The sequence below is a fragment of the Hypomesus nipponensis genome, chromosome 18, assembly GCF_054491055.1.
Source record: "Hypomesus nipponensis isolate SF chromosome 18, ASM5449105v1, whole genome shotgun sequence".
Lineage (NCBI taxonomy): Eukaryota > Metazoa > Chordata > Actinopteri > Osmeriformes > Osmeridae > Hypomesus > Hypomesus nipponensis.
In genome coordinates, this window is record NC_140378.1 from 17,309,561 (window position 1) to 17,330,880 (window position 21,320).

At 48.4% G+C, this 21,320-nt stretch overlaps 2 protein-coding genes across 12 annotated transcripts; both read right to left on the minus strand.

Moving 5' to 3' along the window:
- Positions 1–175: 175 nt before the first annotated feature.
- tpd52l2b (tpd52 like 2b) lies at positions 176–12,270 on the minus strand. Of its 6 annotated transcripts, none has more exons than XM_084679126.1 (9): positions 12,154–12,270; positions 11,974–12,022; positions 10,012–10,163; positions 9,528–9,676; positions 8,885–8,944; positions 6,568–6,615; positions 4,938–5,039; positions 2,610–2,658; positions 176–2,123 (listed from the first exon to the last, which is right to left on the minus strand). In XM_084679126.1, exons 2-9 carry the CDS (start codon positions 11,990–11,992, stop codon positions 2,043–2,045), a joined length of 660 nt encoding a protein of 219 aa, XP_084535252.1. In that variant the 5' UTR covers positions 11,993–12,022; positions 12,154–12,270; the 3' UTR covers positions 176–2,042. The 6 variants fall into 6 exon arrangements, with proteins under 6 accessions (XP_084535252.1, XP_084535251.1, XP_084535253.1 ...); XM_084679125.1 differs by having other exon boundaries at positions 176–2,129; XM_084679127.1 differs by lacking the exon at positions 8,885–8,944 and having other exon boundaries at positions 176–2,129.
- A 64-nt stretch (positions 12,271–12,334) lies between these two features.
- trim101 (tripartite motif containing 101) lies at positions 12,335–21,156 on the minus strand. 6 transcript variants are annotated; one of them, XM_084679124.1, is made up of 10 exons: positions 20,446–21,154; positions 17,900–18,054; positions 17,480–17,654; positions 17,253–17,348; positions 16,872–17,105; positions 16,750–16,772; positions 16,497–16,618; positions 15,818–16,215; positions 14,248–14,379; positions 12,746–12,882 (listed from the first exon to the last, which is right to left on the minus strand). In XM_084679124.1, the coding sequence occupies exons 1-9, from the start codon at positions 20,617–20,619 to the stop codon at positions 14,293–14,295; spliced, it is 1,464 nt and encodes a 487-aa protein (XP_084535250.1). In that variant the 5' UTR covers positions 20,620–21,154; the 3' UTR covers positions 12,746–12,882; positions 14,248–14,292. The 6 variants fall into 6 exon arrangements, with proteins under 6 accessions (XP_084535246.1, XP_084535250.1, XP_084535247.1 ...); XM_084679121.1 differs by lacking the exon at positions 14,248–14,379 and adding an exon at positions 13,499–13,643 and having other exon boundaries at positions 12,747–12,882; XM_084679122.1 differs by lacking the exon at positions 12,746–12,882 and adding an exon at positions 13,509–13,643.
- Between the last annotated feature and the right edge of the window lie 164 nt (positions 21,157–21,320).

Sequence of the window (21,320 nt, forward strand, 5' to 3'; positions counted from 1 at the left end):
ATTAAATTTAAGAAATTTACCCCAGAATTAAGACGCGCAGGAACCCTGCAAACTTCTTTGAAAACATTACACTTTAAAAAAAGAACAATTATAGATAGGCTACAAAGTGACAGAAAAATCTGATGGAAAAAATCATAATATTGCACCCTTTTCCAATAAAAACCACACAAGACTATTTGTTTAAAGGAATGCTTTATTGATACCCAAACATATACAACAAACTAAAACATTGTAATTTGTCTGCCAATATCTCCTGTCTGCTCCCTTTATATACACTACTACTACTACTACTACTATTACTACTACTACTACTACTACTAGGCTTACAACCTAATAAAGCTATATGGTGTAAATCAGTCAACTTTTATGAATAGGCTTGCTGGCACATAAAACCATGCCCTTATTTCGTGTTTCACAAATTCCATTCATGGTGTCCCCATATTGTGCATTTCCTCATCCCCAAAGCATATCGTAAGCTCTACAAAAGCAAAAACTGACAACTGTCTTTTCATCTTGCCGTGGCACAACTCAGGGATTTCATCAAGGAGGAAGGACAGGAAGAGAGGCATTGTAACAGGTATCAAATATTGGCAATATTTCACCTATGGCAATTAAATACAAATAAACTTTGAACTGCACCCGAAGAAAAAGGGAAAACAAGTCAATACATCACCTAGTCTTTCACCACCATAACGGTCAACACAAACACATTGATGATTTAAAAAGAAAAAGACACACAAAAGGCAAAAACAACCACCCTTCTCCCCGGGGCAGAACACCAAGCAGGGCAACTGTACACAACTTCATATCCAGTGACAAAGTGGCGGTGCTACCTGACTCTCGCAGATTCTTTTTCTATGTCGTTTCACTTTTGCAGCCGGGTGGCTGTTTCTAATAGTCAGTCATTACTAGTATGTAGGCTGGATAAGTGCACAAGGTAAAAAGAGGAAGTGTACGGGGTACTAACAGTATTGACTGTGTGTGTGTGTGTGTTGCAGTGGATGTAGTAGAAATAAGGTGGGGAGTGTTTTGTGTGTTCAGGATTGGAGGCATGGGAACAAATCTTTCTGACTGCAGCAGAATGTTTGTATTTGACAATTATTCACTTCAGATGTGGCACCAGAAAAGTATGCGTTTACTCTAAACAGAACAGGAACCACCTTCTTCCTCACACAAGAATTTCTCCCCAGTTCAACTTCAGAGACTGAAACAAAACACAAGTCTAACATGTTATCTACTAGCATAAGGAAACAAAATTTAAGTAGAGGAATAGTAAGGCCGATAAGAGTTCCACATTCACCAGAGCAAAGCATTGCTTCACATTGTATTCTGTGTAAAAAAATAAAAAATAAACAACAATGAACAAACTGAAGACTATGCTGAAGGCAGAAACGAGGATCAATAGTGTTTTTCTTTCTTTTCACTCCCATTTTAAAGTTGTTTTGTTTTCAGTTTTGTTTACCAGTCCCCTTACCTACCGATGAATGCCAGCTGGCAATATTGTTTACAATATATTTATTCATATATATTTATATGTATAGATAAAAGTTATGTAAAAACATTATGCAAAGCCGTGTAAAATAGTTTATAATACAAAATGGTTAAGGTTTAAACTATTTTTTATTTGTTTGTTTTTTTTACAACCTGTGGTATGGAGAAAGTGACCTCAGGGTGTGGTTGCTGCAGTGGTGTTTTGTACAGTTGAGATGAACGGCCCGTGCCCTTACAGCAGAAGGCTGAGGGCAGGAGGGAGGAGCCAGAGGAGATATGACAGGACCGGGAGACAACACACATGCACCTTTCTCATCAGAGAAACTACCACCTCTGCTTAGACCCATCTAGTCTTGTGAGATCTCAACGGGTGTGAAGGGGGTAAGGTATGGGGGTGTATTGGTTATGCCTGGAGGGGAGAGAGAACTAGCTGAGAGGAGGAGGGGGAGCGGAGTGTGGTGATGTCAGGGGTGAAGGGTCAGGGGTCACTTGGTAATGAGATGATGACACAGTCAGTCCCAGGGAGGCGTGGCGTGTGGGGGGGCGGGGCTTCAGAAGGGGGCGTTGTCCTGGACGGGGTTGGCCTCGGTTGGAGAGTTGGCGACATCTCCGTTCCCTCTGGCCCCGACCACCTTGTACTGGACACACGTTCAGCACCGCAGGGAGGAGGGGAGCGAGAGGAGGAGGGAGGGAAAGAAGAGGAGCAAGAGGGATGGAAGGAAGAGAGAGACAGAGAGAGAGAGGGGGGGGGGGAGGAATGTAATAGGCAGAACAGAGCATGGGTTAGTGATGTGCATGTAGGAGTGCTTACACACATCTATAAAAAGGTTTATAGGTCTTTCCATTTAAACCTCTTCCATAAAAGCTCTCCTCAAACCCTCTTGTTGCCGTAAGTCACATTGTGTGCCTCCAATGACAACACAGCTCACATCCTCTCAGTCACCAACGTCAAGGCCTTTCAAGGTTTCAAACTAATCAAGTTGCAGAGGCTAATGGTATGTACAGATAGGCAGGAACTTTGTAGTAAGACTAAGAGTATGTTCTCCTGGGAACATTCCACGAGCTGTGAGGAGCCAGTTCCCGGAACACCACAGGTCACCGTGGCAACAACCTCTCACCTTCAGGTTTCCAACTCTGTCCTCGAAGGATTTGAAGGTCTGCGAGTTTCTGTTCAATCAGAAAATCCATGTCAGATCATCACAAATCATTCAATATGACACATCTATGTTATGTTGACATTTTTTCCACTAGGAAATGAACACACTGGAAATTGTACATCTTAAAGCCTTCACACTAATGACAATATGTTCAATCTCCCCATCAGCTCTGCCGAGAGACGCCACTTAGACGCTAGGAGAGTATAACCAGGAAAACCTCCGATCAGAATCAGAAAGGGGTTTGTTGCCATGAAAATTTGCACAGACAAGGGATTTACTTTGGCAGGAAGGTGCATACACTCAACATATAAGAATACATCTTAAATCATGTAAGTCTTAAATGTAAAATTAAACAAGTCTAACTATACTAAAGGTACAAAGTCTAACAAAGTCGAAGGTACAAAGATAAGACACACATAGAAGATACTTCTATGTACTTGTGGTACTTCTTTAACTCCCAGTACAATAGTAGTTCTCTGTAATAATGAAATAAGGCTGACTAATATCTTTGAGTCATTCTATTAGTCAGTATATTTCATCATTTAGACATCCTAAAGTGTTCCTGGGCAGAGGGAAGTCAGAATGAGGTATAGACAGGAACAAGGCCACGCTCATCTTGACAGCTCTGGGCTTAGACACTCAATCTCCAACCTGACGATGGAGGAACCTGTGGAATAGCACGCGACTCCCGCTCCTCACAAAGCATCTACTGTTCCAGTCAGTATGCAGCTACTCAAAGAAAGTAAGCCTTGCTAGTCGGTTTTTTTATTTATTTTTTTACAGTCAATGGAAGGTCTCAGGCAGATACTAGTGTATCCTTCACAGGAAGGTGTACGAGCGGACTCATCGAGGCAACATTTGAAGAGAATATTGAGAGAAAGCTGATCCACTCAGTGTTACATTACCTCATTGCCGGCATACTTATCGAATGGCGAATGGAGTAGTTGCTACTTTGTAAGCATTAAAGGAAGACAGAGAGGTGTCAGTGTTAGATAGGCAAGCGCAGTGAAACCAACACACACACTCAGGTGAAGCAGTGAGGCCCTCTGCTGGTGCAGATAAGTCATTACAGCATCAACACAAACACACAGGAAAGACAATACTGCCCTCTGGTGGTCAATTAAGGAGCATACAATATTTCTGAAATTGGTCTCATTCCCAAGCAGTCGTTTCAAGCAGAATATTCACACAGAAAATAAGCGTTGGGCTGGAATGTGCAGCGTTTTGTTTCAACTTAATGAAAAAGGTATTTTTGGGAAAAATAGACCAGGAGGGTTGACTTTAGACATACAGGTGTTTTAGTCGCTTACCCAAAGGAGTTAGAGAAAGGCAGGGCTCTGTAGACCAAGCGCAGCGATAAAAACAATTAAACAAAACAGGTAAACGAGCAGACAAGAAACGAGCAGAATCAGAGACAGAGAAGGTAGTGACAAGGGCCTGATGCTTCAAGGGGGGCATGCATGGGCTGGCCTGAAGGTCCTGCACATGCATGAGGAAGGTCCATGTGGAAGGTCCTTCCACACACACACACACACACACACACAGAGGTAAAGCATGCAGGCGGGTGCTGAAAGGCCAGGAACAATAAAGAATACCGGAATGTAAATAAGGGGATGGCAACATAAATAACACACACTTCTGAGGTGGACGTGTAAAAAGTTAATGACAGGCACGAGGCCAGATTCATTTTAAGGCTGGTATGATGGAACATGAGGTGGTTCGAGAGGGAGTGAGTGAGGAGGGAGTGAGTGAGGAGGGAGTGAGTGAGGAGGGAGTGAGAGAGGAGGGAGTTAGAGAGGAGGGAGTTAGAGAGGAGGGAGTTAGAGACGAGGGAGTTAGAGACGAGGGAGTTAGTGAGGAGGGAGTTAGTGAGGAGGAAGTTAGTGAGGAGGGAGTTAGTGAGGAGGGAGGCAGTGAGGAGGGAGTTAGAGAGGAGGGAGTTAGAGAGGAGGGAGTTAGTGAGGAGGGAGTTAGTGAGGAGGGAGTTAGTGAGGAGGGAGTTAGAGAGGAGGGAGTTAGTGAGGAGGGAGTTAGTGAGGAGGGAGGCAGTGAGGAGGGAGTTAGAGAGGAGGGAGTTAGAGAGGAGGGAGTTAGTGAGGAGGGAGTTAGTGAGGAGGGAGTTAGTGAGGAGGGAGTTAGAGAGGAGGGAGTTAGTGAGGAGGGAGTTAAGAGAGGAGGGAGTTAGTGAGGAGGGAGTTAGTGAGGAGGGAGTTAGTGAGGAGGGAGTTAGTGAGGAGGGGTCAGAGCTCCAGGAGGGGGTCCAGGGAGGATCCTCCAGGCTAGGTTTACCTCATGTCTCCCAGCCTCCTGCTGATGGCTGTGCCCACCGTGGACAGGGCTGCAGTGGTCTTCTGGCCCGCCTGGGACAGAGTTTCCTGAGTCTTCTTATACCTGGAGGGTGGGGGAGGGGCAGAGGGGGAGGGAGGGGTGGAGGACATAAAGAGAGCAATGAGGACATAGTGATAAGGGTGTGAAATGACCCCCAGCTGGATGAGTAGCTTCCTCGACAATGACAAGCAAGCAGCATTAAACCACTAAAGGGTTAGTGAGTCGGCCTCAAGGTTCAAAGGTCAACTACAGAGGTCGGTAAGACCCCGTGACCCTGTCCAGAATCACCTCTCCAGCTCTGGATATCAAATCTGCCCCACGTCCTATAGCTCTCCACCTCCAGCCCACGGACTAGGTCAGAGGAGACTCAGTAGTCATGTCAATATAGCAGACATGTCTTCCTGCTCATCTAGCTGCTGTGTTAGACTACAACCACCAGGTCATTCAGGTTATCTGTGTGAGGGAGCTGGGGGATGGGGGGGGCTGAGAGCTGATTCTGGAGCTGGAGGATATCTGAGAGAATGGCAGGCTGACACACAGGAGCTCACACACACACACACACACACACACACTAAGGCCTGCGGTAACCACAGGATCACCATCTGTAGTAAATAGGCCAGGTCCCAGCAGCTTACGTGAACCAGGATAGGAGGATAAACATAAACGCAACGATCACACTGCCAACAGGTGTCCTCTACACATGATATGATGTGTCATAATGTGCAGGCTCTGCTTGACTACAGGGGCGAGGGCAGTGATAGTGTGCGGCCTGTAGCTACACTAGGCAAGTTAATACAGTTGGAAAATATGCAGGGTGTGGTGAAGGAATTTAAAGTCAATGTTTGCTTCAGAGACGGATATGGTGATATGCTGCTAAGCAAGACCTGGTACAAACTTGCTAGAGATCAGACTAGACTAAACTAGTAACCGTCCCATAATCTAGAACATTACCACACATCAACACGAGTGACCTTGAACAGTAATGTTACATTGGGAAAAGCGTGTATAAAAAAATACAAATAAAACAACGGTAAACGGTTGTTTGTCAGATCTGTGAGCACGTCCAGCTGCCTGCTATGCGGTCATCCTCTCCATTCACAGCACCTGTGAGCCCAGAGCTACACCACAGCATGGACCTCTGGTCAGACAGACGGTCGATGACTGATCATGGAGAAGGAGGCTGACTGGGTAGGAAGGTAGTTCATCAATAAACAGATAGGACACCGGCCTGGAGAGCAGAGTTCATAGTGGAAAGAGAAACACCCGAGCATATTCAGGACGTCTCACTAAGGCCACCATGTCCCACATCCCCCTTCCTCACACCTCCTCACCACCCCAGCAGCCCCCCTCACACCCCGACACCAGCCCCCAGTCTCCCCCCTCACACCAGCCCCCAGTCTCCCCCCCTCACACCAGCCCCCAGTCTCCCCCTTCACCAGCACCACACCCAGTCACAACACAACAGCAAGAAGCAGTCACACACAACAAGAGACCCCAGCACACCACCCCCCCCCCTCCCCCCCACACACACCTAAATCAACTATGTCAACCAGAAGCAGGCGTGAGTGTACGTATGAGTGTGTGGACTCACGCTTCAGAGCGGGCTATGTCATCCAGGGTGGCGGAGGCAGACAGATATCTACGGACACACAGTGTGACAACAACAACATGACCAGCCTCTCACTGTACAGTTGGGGGAAGGGGGGGATGGGGGGTGGAGAAGAAAGCAGGTTAGACTTAACACTTTAAAATCACACACAAGCCAGGATTTCAAAAATAAATAAAAAAGATTCCAGCAGGGCACAGCTAACCTACAACTTCGTCGTCAAGTAGACTGACCGCGGCGCTCGTGTTAGCGCCCCCCCCCAGGACAAGCCTGGCAGACCAGGCAGGTCCGCCAGCCTGCTGTTGCACCTCACGTCCTCACGCATGCAAAAGACAACACGGCCTCGCCCCCTATCCAGTCCCAGTCTCTCTCCACCTGGAGGATAGAGAGAGCCTGGCTCCCTGACTGGAGCTGGGCTTTATTAGGGTTTAGGAGGGGTCAGAGGGCAGGATATGAGCACCACTGCGGTTCCAAGCGTGGCCAATGAGGGGTGAGTGAGTCCTTGAGATGTAGATGAATCTCCGAAAACGAGCACATTCGATAGCATAGCGGTATACCAGGACGGCCTATTTGATGAGTCATTAAAGCTAAGCACACAATGCACTGCCACATGCCCACACACACGCGCACACACACACACACACACACTATAGTGTTGACAGGAAGCAGCCGGATCCACACAGCTTCCTGGAATGAGGACACGTTGGCACCTTGAGCTGCAGGTTCAGGGCTAGCAACCGAGGCTACAAGCAGAGGAGGCGGCGCGTACAGCTGACTGGGATGGAAGAAGATAAGTAGGGGACATGGCTGCAGTCTGTCTTACAGATGAATATATAGGTTGTGTCATACTATCTGGTCTGTTCTCGGGCACACTGTAACTCTGGGCCGGGAGGCTGCCTGCACGCTCCCTCTTCACATCAGCAAGCAGGACAAGTCATGGGACCAGGAAACAGACAACCTCTTTTGTTGTGCCTGATCACTCCCACTCTTCTCTCGACTCCTATTTATCGGCTTGTCTTTCTCACATTCCAATCTCCTGCTCCTATGACCAGGCGGCGGGTCTGGGCTGTTTGTCTGGTTGGAGGTGTGAGTTTGTGTGTACGCCTTTATGTATGCGTGTGTGTGTGTGTGTGTGCTTGTCTCAGCTTACTTGCCAGAGCAGGGTAAACGCCTAGTTTCCCAGCACCCTGGCTGACAATTTTAGCCCCATGAAAGCAACCCGGAAGCTTCCGTGTCCTGTTGGCCACCCAATCACAGCATGCTTGTAACAGCACCTGAATCCACTTCTGTGCTTTCATCCCCATAACTGTTCCCCAATCAAATCATCATATTGCGTGAGTCCTAAACCAAAGTGGAACTGGTCAGCCAACAGTAAGAGATAAGATCTCTTGAAAAGACACTGGATTCACAGTAGGACAGTTTTCTCCACAGAAAACAAAAAATGTAGGGTCACTATTATAACCTAAAATCCACAATTGGAAATGGCAGTCCGTCTCCGATAGAGGAAGTGGAAACCAGCATGTCACGTTGGCAGGGAGGGTAGGTCCGCTCACTCAGAAGAGGAAACGGTCAAAGCAGTCTACACAGCTGCTGTTCTGAAGCAGGGACGCGGTCACGGGAGGGAAGGCAGGCTCCCGCGTTAAAGAAGCACAGAGAGCTGAGGATAGAGAGGAGACAAGCAAAACAAAACCGAATGCGAAATGGATCGAGAATGTCAATGAATAAAATGGCGAGGCAATGAGAACGCTTCAGGGCCACCTTATCCTCTTCTCATCCCTCATGAGATCCCTTAAAATGACTAAATGTTATCACCCACCCCCCCCCCTTACAGCCTCTAACAGTCCCACTGAGCCGTGCAGACAGGAGGAGCGAGGCCTGCTCCAGCCCAGGGCTGCCCCACTCCTCCTGCTGTCTGAGCTGGTGGAGGAGAGGCCTGTGTCAATGCTGCTGATCAAACAGCCGAGGCCAGGAGCCACGGGGACGGCTGAGGCGGCGATGAACGCAAACATTCCCCATGAGTCGACATTCTGCAGGCAGGTCACAGTGCAGTGAGAGAATTGTGGTCCGGGTTCAGGCTTGGAGAGATTGCGAGAGAGAGAGATTGCGAGAGAGAGAGATTGCAAGAGAGAGAGAGAGATTGCGAGAGAGAGAGAGAGAGAGAGAGAGAGAGAGAGAGAGATGGAGAGAAACACTGTGGGAGATGGGGAGAGAGAGGAGAGAAAGGTAGAGGAGAGAAGAGATAGAGAAATAACACTGCACACGTTGCATAGTAAGATTGTGCGAGCAAACACAGTCGACTCACAACTGAGAGCCAGAAAGCTTCTCGTTCCACTGGCCCAGTTTCTCAGTGGTTTTCACATAGCTGGAAACAGAGACTGGGTTCAGCTGCAAACACTCAGCCACCTCACCACTGCACCTCAGGTCCCCCCCCCCCCCCCCCAGGGGAGATAGTCACTTCTATCCTCACACCATCTACCATCTAGCACACCGTCCATTTTGTTCTATTCCACTCCGCCGTCGTGTAAGGCTTGCGTCTGATTCTGGTCATGGATCCCTGGACAACAATCCGGAGCAGACACTATCCTTTGTGAACCAAAGTGCTGTCGAGCAACAAGCCCTTATCTACCTTCCTACTTCTATGCTTATGTGTAAACAGGCCTTTCTCATCAGAGCCTATGTACTAAGGCTTGTTTCTGGACCAAGTCTGCTTGAGAGAAGTGAACACATCGATACTTTATAGGTCAGATCATATGAATCAGAACAGAAAAAGGACACACATTCATCCTCAATTCAAAAGAATTGGGTTGGTGGTGTAACCTTAATTTAAACTAGCCTTGTTTAAACTGTCTCTCTCTTACACCGACACATTAAAAGTCTAGAGGTGTACACGTGTCCGGGCAGAAGGGTAGTGTAGCTAGGCAGGAGTGGACAGGAAGTGGACGTACGCGTTGGAGGTCTGGACATCCTGCCAGCCCTTGGTGATGTTCTGCTTGAGCTCGTTGAGAGGGCTCAGGCCCAGCTTCCTCTTCAGCTCGGTGGCGTGCTTCTCCTTGGCCAACAGCACCTGTCGCAGGGTGTTGATCTCCTCCTCCACCTGGAGACACAGCAGGGGGGGGGGGGGGGGGGGGACCAGGGTGGGTCTGGGTTCAGGGTCTCTTGAAGGGGGAGACTAGCTTCCTCTCTGGATAGAGGGTGGTTCAGAGGGTGGGTCATGTGCAGAGACTGATATGGTATCCTTGGCTGATGGGTTAGATTACCACTGAAGCTAATCGGTGCCATTACTGTGTAACGTACCGAGACCCCCCCCCCCCCCCCCCAGCCGCTTATCATCACGGAGGCCTGTGTTAAGGTATTGTTGTCTGAGAGAACCCTCACAGACCTGGAACGAACCTACTGGGACTGGTAAGTGTCTGTCGCGTGGTACGATACCTTCAGGAGCTCAGCCCGTAGTTCCTCAGCCTCCTCCTCTGAGAGGCCAGGGGGGAGGACGTGGGCCGCGTTCCCCACCGCCCCCTCCGCAGACATGTCGGCCAGGGCCCCGCTCCCTCCCAGGCCCTTGTTGGGGGAGTTCAGGTTGATATCTAGGCAGAGAAAGACGGGAGGAGGTGGGTGGGTGGCATATTTATGATGAAGCAGTTACTCAGCCACTTTCTCTTGGTTGCTGTGGCTGCTAAATGCCTTCTTCTGTAGAGGCGGCCATCCTCGACCATCTTCCACCACTTAAAACACACACACACACACACACACACACCTCCTGATGACAAGGAAAGGATGCTGCCAGAAGGTTTCCGGCCAGGGAGAGCAGCGCAATTACAGCCACTCAGACAGTAACCCAAGAGGCACACCATGGAGGCAAAAAGCTTTCTCGTGGTCGTAAGAGCTCTCACTTACTGTATAGGGTGAGCCAAGCTCAAACGTTATTGTTTTTATATAGTGTTTATATGTGTTTGTGTGCTGCAGGCCTTACCATTACCAATAGCCAATTGCTCCTACTGTACACTGCCTAACAGTGAATCTGTAAAGAGCTTAAATGGCCCATTGTTTTCTGTGCAGCACCCTGGGATGGGATTACTAGAATAGGACAATCAGTGACACTGACACAGTCCATTTGCCTTGCGTAATAACACACCCACATCTGGCAACGGCTGACTGACCGGTTGCAGTGCATTATGAGACTTAAAAATATTGTGGTTTAAATTTGGCACAGAGGCAAAGAACGAAGAGTGGTTTGTTTCTGATAGACAGGCACCCGACAACATAACTGAAGGTTAAATTATCCCACTTTTGAGGGTCTATTCGAGGGACCCAAATCTTTTCCGATCGTCAGGGACAACGTGGAATAAACTTAACGAAAAGTGCCAACCCGTCCGACATAACCACCAAAAACCGACATGTATTTCCTCAGTTCTTAATAAATGTGTTACAGACAGACAAAACTAGTAAACATGGCTGCATAACATGACGCCGTTGAAAATGACAGCTCTCGCACGTCATTCAGCTAGTTCGTCTCAGTGATCATTATACATGTATTTAAGCAGCTGATTAGCTTTAACAGTTGGGCCGAAAAACTAAATTTGAATCGTTTTACTTCCTAGCAGTATACTGTAAGTGACCCACACATTTAGCTATTCTCCTTTATTGGCAAAGAGGGTGTGTTCCACGAATCGACAGCCATTTGTGGCATCATTCTGATCGAGCAAGCTCGCTTACTTACACCACCACCAACCAGCTGAGCTGCATTCTTTGGTAATGTCATTGTTCGAGCTAGCTAAAAATGATACCTAGCTTAGCTAAATTGCTAGCTACCTACAAGAGTAACTAGGTAATAATAGATGGCCAGTTAGCTGTTGCTAACTACGCTAACATTGGACAGTAGCTAGCTCTAGCTTTTGACGATTTCATATGTAGACTTGCTGTTTGTTTACACGCCTACGTTGACAATGTTATTCGTTCTTGTGGTGAAACTGTTTCTTCTGTATACACTCAGACAGTAGAGTGTGGGCTCAAGATAAAAACAATTAGCTCTAGCACAACGAGCGAATCTGACAGTTGATGGTCAACTATGCGAGCTAAAGCTCGCCCAGTCATGTTCTTCTTTCTCTTCTTGACTTATGTACCTGAGTGACATTGGCAAACGGCTCCGGTTCCGTTGGGGCCTCGTCTTACTCTTAGTTCTGTACAGCTACTAGTACTGTAGCCCACAAGCGAACCATTAGAAACGAATCTGTAAGTACTTGACTAGCTAGCTAACGATGACCACACAATAAAACGACTTTGACATTCACTAACAATATGCTATTTGTTCAAAGGTTAATATTATAATCATAATGTAAACAAAAACTACATTGACCAACTAGGTCACAACAATCAACGACTTGCCAAACGAGTTACCTTGATTGGCGTTGTCCATGGCGTCGAAGAAGCAGTTCGGTCTCTCTCGCTAAAAAGCGATGTTGTTCAGTAATAGGAAAATATGGATGGCTAACTTGCTAGGTGACGTAGCACCAGTTATCGCAATCAATCCCGCCGTGAACTAAAACTCCTGTCGTGTGAAAGGATTGCACTACCAACCTCGTCGATCCAGACACTCGCTTCCACCAAAACAGCCAGCTCAGCGTGATGAACTTCCAGCCTTCCACTTTTCCGGCGTGTACGGATGACGTTGTCACTGAGCACCCCAATGCTCCAACAAATAAACACGTAAAAAAAAAATACATTAACACCCCCATAATAATACATTTCAGACTACACAGTACTTCACGTGTTTTATTCAATTTTAATAAAATGCAGAAACTCTCATGCAATAATATGTCCAAGTCCTTCACCAAACATACAATATTCTATGTTACAGTAGGCTACATTCTCTTCAGTAAAATAGGCCTGTAGATAAAATGCAGTCACATTACAATCAAATTAATAAAATAAAATAAAAAAGACAAAGTCCTTGAGACATATGCAATCAAACTCAGCTCTTTCACAAACCTCTGCCATTAAAAATACAACTATTGAAATTAAGACGTGCGAATTCTTTCGACTCAAATTCGTGTGAAGGGGATCGAGACTGAATATGAACTGGCGGTCTCAGGTCTGCTTCTTCCCCTTAAAACCAGGAGGCGAGTTTGACCTCCAACTGGGCTGTGCGGCCTCCTTTTACTTCTTCTTCTTGGAGAGGGCATTGAGCCAGGAGAAGGAGAAACTGAGACGAGGCGGTGTCTCGCTGAGGCGAACGGGGGTCTGTATCCCACCAGCAGGGGTGGGGGAGGGGCCTGTGGGACTGTTATTCCCCAACCCAGATCCAATCTGGAGTGGGCAAGAGATGGGCACATGAGCCACTGAAATATACAGCGTGTATTGAATTGATCTGAATAGAAAGCTTAGTGAGAAATGCACGTACAGGGATGAATGAGTCATAAAGCACACAAAAGCAGTCATGTTCACAAGCCATTTTCATTCAGAGAAAATGGTGACGCATCAGCAGTTGCAAAAGGTAAAACTGCCCAATGATTGTAAAAAAAATGCGTCTAACTGAACTGCTAGTTAACTGTTAATTAAGTGTTGAAGAGGATACAAGTGTAGCCTAAACCCTCAACTGCAGACAAACTGCATTTGAAGCTGTTATTAAAAAGTTGCCCAAACTGTCAGTTATCATAGAAGGCTGGGAGATGCAAAAGGTTGAACGCCAGGCTGCCACATAAAGAATCATGCATGATCTTGCTTAGGCCACTCCGCTAAAGTACATTAAATCGCATATGCAGTCATCATGTATCTTCTTGTCTTTCTGAACGTATACTAAATGTAAAAACTCACTCACAAATGACAAAAAAAAACTTCCCAATACACAGCAAATAGTAAATGATTTAAGGAAATAGCTGAGGAGAGGATGTTAAGTGACCTTTTCACTATTTTTGACACACACCTGCCTGCATGCCTTCCTGCCTGACTCCCTGACTTTATACATCCATCCACCAGGGGGCAGTAGAGTCTCGAGTAAAGAAGTTTGTGTGTGTGCTCTGCTCCGCCCCTCTCCCGTCCTCCTGGGGTGCCACTGAGAGGGGCTGACTCTGGAGGAGGGAAGAGGAGACAGAGATTGATAACCAAATGAGGATGACCTTAAGTTTGTATCCTCCAACTTTTAAGATCTGACCTTGTCTCTCTCTAACTCTTTTGCTCTCTCAATCTTTTTCTCTCTCACTCTCCTTCTCTCTCTCTTTAAACTGGGCAGCCAACAACTACATTTCTGACTAAAAAAGTCAGTCTACCCATTAGCAGAATCTCACATGCCAATGGAAATGAGTTAGCATGAGAGTGAGTAAAGATCAATGGTGCACATAGAAAAGAACAGATGCAGTGTTAGTCTGACACACAACCTTCACCTATCCCCAACGTCACTGAGCCACATTCAGACCTGGGCTCAAACATTAGATTAGACCCTTTCAAATATCCTTAACCTCTTTATGGAGCTTTCCTAGAAAGCTTTCCAGACTCATATAAAACGTTACTCATCAGGCTACAATCACCACTGAAAGGATTATTTGACCCAGGTCTGCCCATTGTAATTCTCCAGCTACACCCACAGAGATGTCTACTGAATAATTCAACCACTGCAGCGGGATCACAATATACAATCCCTGCAGAATGACAGTAAACATCTCTCTGTGGACACACCTGATGGTTCCTGAGTGTGGACCTCAGGGAGAGGGGCCTGCTCTGTTATATACATATGAAGCAGCCGATACAAGCCCAGACCCTCTGCAGGATGACCAAGAGCACCACCAGGTAGAAGAAGAGGGTGACCGCCTGGGGAGAGATGGGGGACGGGGGGGGGACGGGAAAACAAGCCTCAGAATGGCAAGCGCAGACCGTGGGACACGGGTGGAAGGATCGCCCGTGTGATCACCGGTAGTCCGGACAACAGAGGATGAGAGTTGATAGGGACAGTCCTTCTCACTGGTCACCTACCCTGGAAGAGCTGACTCATATGAGACATTATGGTCTGGATAGCATGTGCAGTTTTCACTTTACCGACATGTTTATTGCATCCCCATAGGTGTACCTGATTGTACTGGACTTGTCCATATGTATATTACACCTTAACCAAACATACACAACAAAACCTAAAGAGTGTTTTCTACAGATGAAGATGATAGTTTCAGACATGGCGCATAGGATCCCTTCCCTGTGACAGACAGAGAGAGCAGTGACACAGAGACACATGGTGACGAGGGTGACTGAGCGAGGTGGGGCAGCGGCGGCCATGACGCCAGGGTGACATGAGGAGGAGGAAGTGGAGGACACAGCAGCAGCAGCGTGGGACACACGGGGCAGGAAATGGCTGCTTGGATGGTGATGGAGGCTGTGACGGCGAACTTTCTGGGTCAGACTGACCTGCTGTGGGGTGGAGGGCCCACTGCCCACCCTGCCGACAGCACTCTCCTCCAGCCCCGGGCCGCCCTCCCTAGCTTGGTTGACACTCACTCCTAGTCCAGGGCTATCTCCCTCAACCCCAGTCTGGGACACACACCCCTGGTGACCTCCTGTGGATGTCGACCCCAGCCCTCCAGCAAAGCTAGCTTCCAACCAGTGAGGTGTGGGTATGGGTGGGGGCTGCTGGGGTAGAGACAACTGCTGAGGCTGAAGTTGAAGGGGCTGGTACTGGGGTAAGGAGAGTGTCTGAGGATGGGGCTGAAATGGAGGTTGGGGTCGGGGTCCCTTATTTAGTTGGGGGGTGTTATCTGGCATTGCCAGTGGCTTTGTTTTGACACCTGGACTGGGGCTAAGCCTGTGCCAGCCATTGGGTGAGTACCAGCTGGGGTAAAACCTAGTTTCCTCTTCTCTGGCCCCACTCATCGGCATTCCCTGGGCTGCCCAGGCACCTGAATCAGGCTCACCCTGCTGCCCCCACTCTGGCTCAGTCTGATAGAGGGAGACAAGCACACCTAGATCAAACACTTTATGCACTTTGTACTATTCAAAATCTAAACACTTGCATATTGCATTTAATCAGGCTTCTCTGGAACATTCACAGCTACAAAAGACAAGCTAAATCAAGGGCAGAAGTGAGGGAACATTTTCAGTTTTGGGTTCAAACCAGACCTGGAAACAAGACCTTCATTAATCTGTGGCTTGACTCTCGTTGACTCACCAGAGATAATTGGTGGGGAAAAAGTAGATTTTTAAAACAACAAATACTCACAGTAAGAAAGGGGATTCATTTAGCTTCAGATGCTATCCATACCTGCTGTATGTTTATCCCATCAGCTTCACACAGGTCTTCTTTATAAGGGTCTGCAACACATCCTTCAGCCTGCCCCCGGACCTTCTCTTCTTCCTCCTCTTCCTCCTCTATCTTCTCCTCCTCTTCCTCCTCTATTTTCTCCTCCTCGTCTCTATAATCAGCTCCAGGGTCCTTCAGACTCCATTCTTCAGACTTCAGTCTGACCTCAGCCTTCTCTGGACTCACAACCAGGCTGGACACTGGGACCCACACCGGTGGTGGTTCCAGAACCGATACTGATTCCAAAACAGGCTCTGGAACTGGAAGGGGTTCTATTACTTGTTCAAGTTCTGGCTCTGGTTCTGTTTCTGGTTCTGGTTCTGGTTCTGCTTCTGGCTCCTCTGGAACCACCTCCTCAACTGTGGAGAACAGCAGTTAGATTCTCTTTGTCTGTTAACAGACATGTTAATGATTTTTGTCTATTAAGAAAATACAGTATAACATATATTTTTCATATCTAGGAAAGTCTAAGAGACTATTAGTCCAGAAGATGACTGAGGCAGCATGCTACCTACACTACATGCACAATAATAACTTCACAAAATCTTTCCTTCACCAGCAAAAATGTATGGTACCTGCACAAAAGGTGATTTGGATTTTGCACTACCATTGACATCCATTCTAATGGGGCCTGGAATACCTTCAAAGTCCAGTTGGTAGAGAGTCCTTTCCTCTGCATTGAAGTCCACCTTGTAGTGGTCCATGTTTTCATAGCCTGGCTCCAGGGTCTGAATCGTAGTGGACTTGGTGGCCTCTAGCACCCTTGGCGAACAGAAAATAAGAAGATGAATAGAGACAGGGGAGGTCAGAGAGTAAAAAAGAATGATTAGTGATGGTAGAAGATGGATCCAAAGGGTTTAAAGAGGAACATCTCTGCTTCATAGTACACTCACTTCTCAATCAGTGCTCTGGAACTCTGGGAAGGAAACAGAGAAAACACTGTTGTAAGTCGAGACTCATGAGGCTGCTCGTTCCACCAGCAGGGATCTTACCTGCACGAAGGCAGCCGTCTTACCTGCACAAAGGCAGCCATCTCAGGCTCCTCCATGGTCCTTAGAGCCGTCTCCACCAGTTTAGTGTTGGCTTCCACGTTCTCTCCGTTGGAGCGCACCAGTTCCTGAGTGAACCCCATCTTCTCCTCCTGCTCGTAGCTGATTCTTTGCGTCATAATGTTTCGCCTCTCCTCCAAGATGGCGTACATGCGGTCGAACTTGTCGCACAGGGCCCGCTTCTGTGTCTTGCAGTTCTCCTGATGAGGAGGGGTGGAGAAGAAGGCATGGGGGGAGAGAGAAAAAAGAATGGAAGAGGAAGGAGGGACATTCAAACCCTGTGCGATGTTACAGTTGTCCAGACAAGACACAGGAAGTGAAACAGACGTGTTGTGACGGTGACTCACCTCGATGTTTCTACAGGTCTCCTCGAGTTCACTTATGGAAGCCTGGACTCGGCTGTTTACTGACACCAGCGAGCTGATCCCTTCAGTCAGCTCCGACTGTGGAGATTAACCACAGAATCCATCAATACAGAGGTCGATCAAAACAAGCCAGCCACTTGTACACACAACCCACACACAACTCCCACCGTTTAGAACCTGTGATGTCATCAGTGTGAGCCCCACCCTACCTTCTGCTGCTGGTACACCTCTGGCAGTGGTGCCACCTGGCAGGCCTTGTGGGCGCCGAACACCTTGCAGAGGGAGCAGGTTGGCTTTTGGCAACTGAGGCAAAAGATGTTCACCCTCTCGCCTTCGTGCTCCTCGCAGGTCACATGGTCTGAGGACTTGGGAGGCGGCCGCAAGCTTCGGACACACGGAGGGGAGATGAGCGGAGTTTTGTCATTATCCTTAGTCCTGTGGCATGTGCATGTAATCTGGAATAAGGCTTGCATTATAAGAGCTAACCAGCCCTCTCCCCCTCCTCCCTCTCTCACCCCTCATATCTGTCATCCAACCCCCTTTTTCCGCATCAAACCTCCATCTATTTCTCCCTCCCTCCTCCACCCTCTTTCCCCTGTCCTATCCCTCCTTAGTCCTCCCCCTCTCACCTAGTGGCCTCCTGTTTGTACGCGTCGATGATATTCTCCACCAGCAGGTTGCGCTGTAGGCCATAGACGCCATGGCGATCTAGCACCACTTCCTGTCGGCAGGAGGGGCAGCGGAAACGCCCCACCATGTTGCTGCGGGTCTGAAACAGAGAGGGCTGCACCTCTTACTCAGCAGGAAGTTCATCCGAACACCATTTCCTGTTTTCCAGGACACACAATGCTGGGCTGAACTTCACAGACGGGGCAGTGTGTAAGTTGAGACGATGAAATCATTTCTCATCGGCTCAGTCTCTCGCTGTCCGAACTCATCCTACAGAGTGTGTTTCTGTGTGTGGTGGTGTGTTTCTGTGTGTGGCGGTGTGTTTCTGTGTGTTCCGAGATGTACCCTGATCTGTCAACAAGAGGATCAGCATCGGCAGAAGAGTGTCAGGGTCTGTTGGAGGTTTCGCCGTTCATCTGGAATCTCACACTTTCAAATAAATCCAAAACCTCCCTTGACACAAAACGGTTCATATTTGGGGGCTGTTGCCGAGGGCAGAATCCTATCTTAGGCAAACAAACATTCCCATTCCCCCTCCTCTCCATTCCCCAGGCAGTGCTTTGCTCCTTCTCCCAGTCCACACGCCTGGTTGGGTTATAAATACTGCAGAGATAATGCTGCAGTGGGTATCCATGATAACCAAGGCCTGGCCCTGGAGGTCCTGCTGCTCTTACTGGTGAAGAGAACTGCGAGCGCTCGCAGTTGCTTTCTCCTGCTTCCCTCAGGAGCCGAGAGAGAACAGACGGTATGGCAGGAGAGATCACAGAGTGAAAGACGGGATAGAGGAGAGTACCCTGAAATAGTTTCTCTTTAATAAGCCACAGCTGCTGCCGTGTGTGCAGGGATCAGGGGCCTCCCTCGACTGGTTAACAGAGCCGTGGCTGGAAAGATGAGGCTGTAGCTGGGGGGCTGGGGGCGAGGGGCCCAGAGCTTCTGGAGGTACTGGGGGCTATGAAGCTGAAGTCTGAGAGGCGGGGCGGCTGGGGCTGGAGGGATGGGGCCTGAGAGGCTAGGGGGCTGGAGGGATGGGGGCCTGAGAGGCTGGGGGGCTGGGGGGATGGGGGTCTGAGAAGCTGGGGGCCTGGGGGCTGAGAGGCTGAGAAGATTGGGCTGGGGGAATGGGGTGTCCAAAAAGCTGGGCATCTGAGATGCTGGAGGACTGGAAGGCAGAAAAGCCAGAACCTGGCAGCGAAAAAATCCATAACATGCAGGTAATCTGAGAAGTGACCGCTTGTGGTCATGTCGGTGTTGATGTTGTGGTCATGTCGGTGTTGATGTTGTGTAGGGCTGAAGCACCAGCATCTGATACCACAAAATTGCACGATGCTCATGTTCACGACCCCTGAACCCACAGTCAAGAGGGCCAACAGGGTAGCTACCCAGTCTGGCCTTCAGACACTGTAGACAGAGGTGATTAGACATACCAGAACACTGACTTAATCGCTCTCATCTACTCCTGCTTCTGCAACTCGGATGTTCATGTTGGCATTTTGACCACTATGGGGCTTATAAACATCAATTTGTACACTTAATTTAGTGATTCATTCATGATCACTGTACAGAGACACTGTTAACTTCTCCCACACAACTCTGACCTTTCCAAAGCCAGGGGCTAAAGAGGGCTGTCAGTGTAATTTAAGGGTCTGAACCCTGGCTATGAGTTATGAGGGCGTGTGTGGGCAGCTTGGTTTGTATCTTTGCTAGTTCTGGCAGAAGAGATTTGGCAATATTAGGTCTGTTAAACAACTATGTTCCCTCGAGTGCCTCTGGAACCAAGCCAGCAACTACGCTCAGATCAGCTGTTCCATGGACCCTCTGTCATCCAATGTCCTGCACAGGGAGCCCATGGCAACAAGGAAAATGAGAGACAAGAAACACCTGTAGCCTTGATTCCATGGTTACCTTTTGAAATTGTTCTTCTCTTATTAGAATTCATTTGATCCTGCCTTGTCTTTTGATTGTCACGTGACTCAACAAACTCAAACAAAGAATGTGGGTCGTGACCTGTATAGCAGCTCTTAAGAGTCCAAGTTTAGACATTGATAATCCACACACACCTGTTGGGGTGTGTTGTACTGTACATTGTTGTGAATAGGCACGTTTGTCACTGTGATTCATTTGAATTGGTGTGAACCAGTGCTTCTAGGATTGATATGCTGTTAGGGCGATGAGCCAACCAGGGTCTGGTGTGTGTGGGTGTGTGTGGGGGGGAGGGGGTACAGTAGATGAGGGATATGTGTGTGAAAAGAAGATTGAATCATGTCGTCCTCATGACTCCAAGACAGGAGCCAGCTAGCAACAAAACATGAGTCCCAGTCACCGGGTTGGCGAAAAGTACAAACAGATCTTCTTCCATGAGATGTGCTAACAGTGACTAAAAGTCACAAGATAAGCAAGCACACAAAACAACATAGATGGGCCTTGCGTAAACACCATATGAAAGCTCACAAACACAGCCCCTTCACCTCCCCACACACACACACACACACACACCTGCCGAGCTCACCTGGTAGAGGTCGTTGGCACACTTGCGACACAGGTTGTGCTGGCAGGGCAGGATGACCACAGGTTTGGTGAAGACCTCCACACAGATGGGGCAGATGAGCTGCTTCTCCAGGGTGTCCAGAGCCTGCTGGTCTCTCTGCAGGGAGCTCAGCTCCAGCGGAACAGACATGCTCATCCTTGGTCTGGCTACCTGGACGCCTGCGAGTCAAATAGATTTGTCTGTCTGCCTGTATGTCGGTCTGCCTCTTTGATTTTCTGCCTCCTAACCCACCTGCCGTCACCAATCTGTCCGTTTATCAGTCTGCCTGTCTTGCTACCAGACGGTCAGGTAGTTGGCAAGTCAGTTTGCTTGTCAAGGTGGAATACCAGTAAGATTGGTTACTGGTACACTAGGCTTATGTAGTGGAAACAGTCTGTCTCCAGGCTATCCTTCCTGATCTTCAGTGAAGCATTCAATACATAACCCCACTCTCAGGAGAGGGCAGTGTTGATCTGAGTTCCTAGGACCGCAGGACTGATCGTTTGGTCGTCTTCTGGGGTTGCGCTTCTATCTCTCTTTTCTTTCTCGTTCTGTCTCTCTCTCTCCGACCTCAATCCTGTGTTGTCAGTCAGTCACCCTCTCTCTGTACTCACATAGCTCCTCTTCTGAGGTAGCTGTAGTGGTGGTCTGGACCCAGATCCTCAGTACCCCGTCCTCTGCTGTGCGTCCCGTCCGGGGTCGCAGCATTTGACGTGGGGGGTGTTGGGTTTCAGTCAGGGGCTGCCCCTGCCCCCCTGCCTCTTCCCTCCTCCAGGCCATATAGGGCAGCAGGTTGGTATGCAGGCAGATCATGCCATGCCAGTGGTCTTTCTACAGTTACACCCCTTCTTACCTTC

Bases quoted from the DNA above. Each gene is read 5' to 3' on its own strand.
- tpd52l2b (XM_084679125.1), bottom strand. The intron at 5,040-6,567 runs GTGAGTCCACAC...CCCACCCTCCAG, and splicing joins GACATAGCCCGCTCTGAAGC to GTATAAGAAGACTCAGGAAA. The intron at 2,130-2,609 runs GTGAGAGGTTGT...ACGTGTGTCCAG, and splicing joins ACAGAGTTGGAAACCTGAAG to TACAAGGTGGTCGGGGCCAG.
- trim101 (XM_084679118.1), bottom strand. From the start codon at position 20,619: ATGAGCATGTCTGTTCCGCTGGAGCTGAGCTCCCTGCAGAGAGACCAG. The intron at 17,655-17,899 runs GTGAGAGGGGGA...GTGTGTCCGAAG, and splicing joins TACAAACAGGAGGCCACTAG to CTTGCGGCCGCCTCCCAAGT. The intron at 17,349-17,479 runs GTAGGGTGGGGC...TAATCTCCACAG, and splicing joins AGGTGTACCAGCAGCAGAAG to TCGGAGCTGACTGAAGGGAT.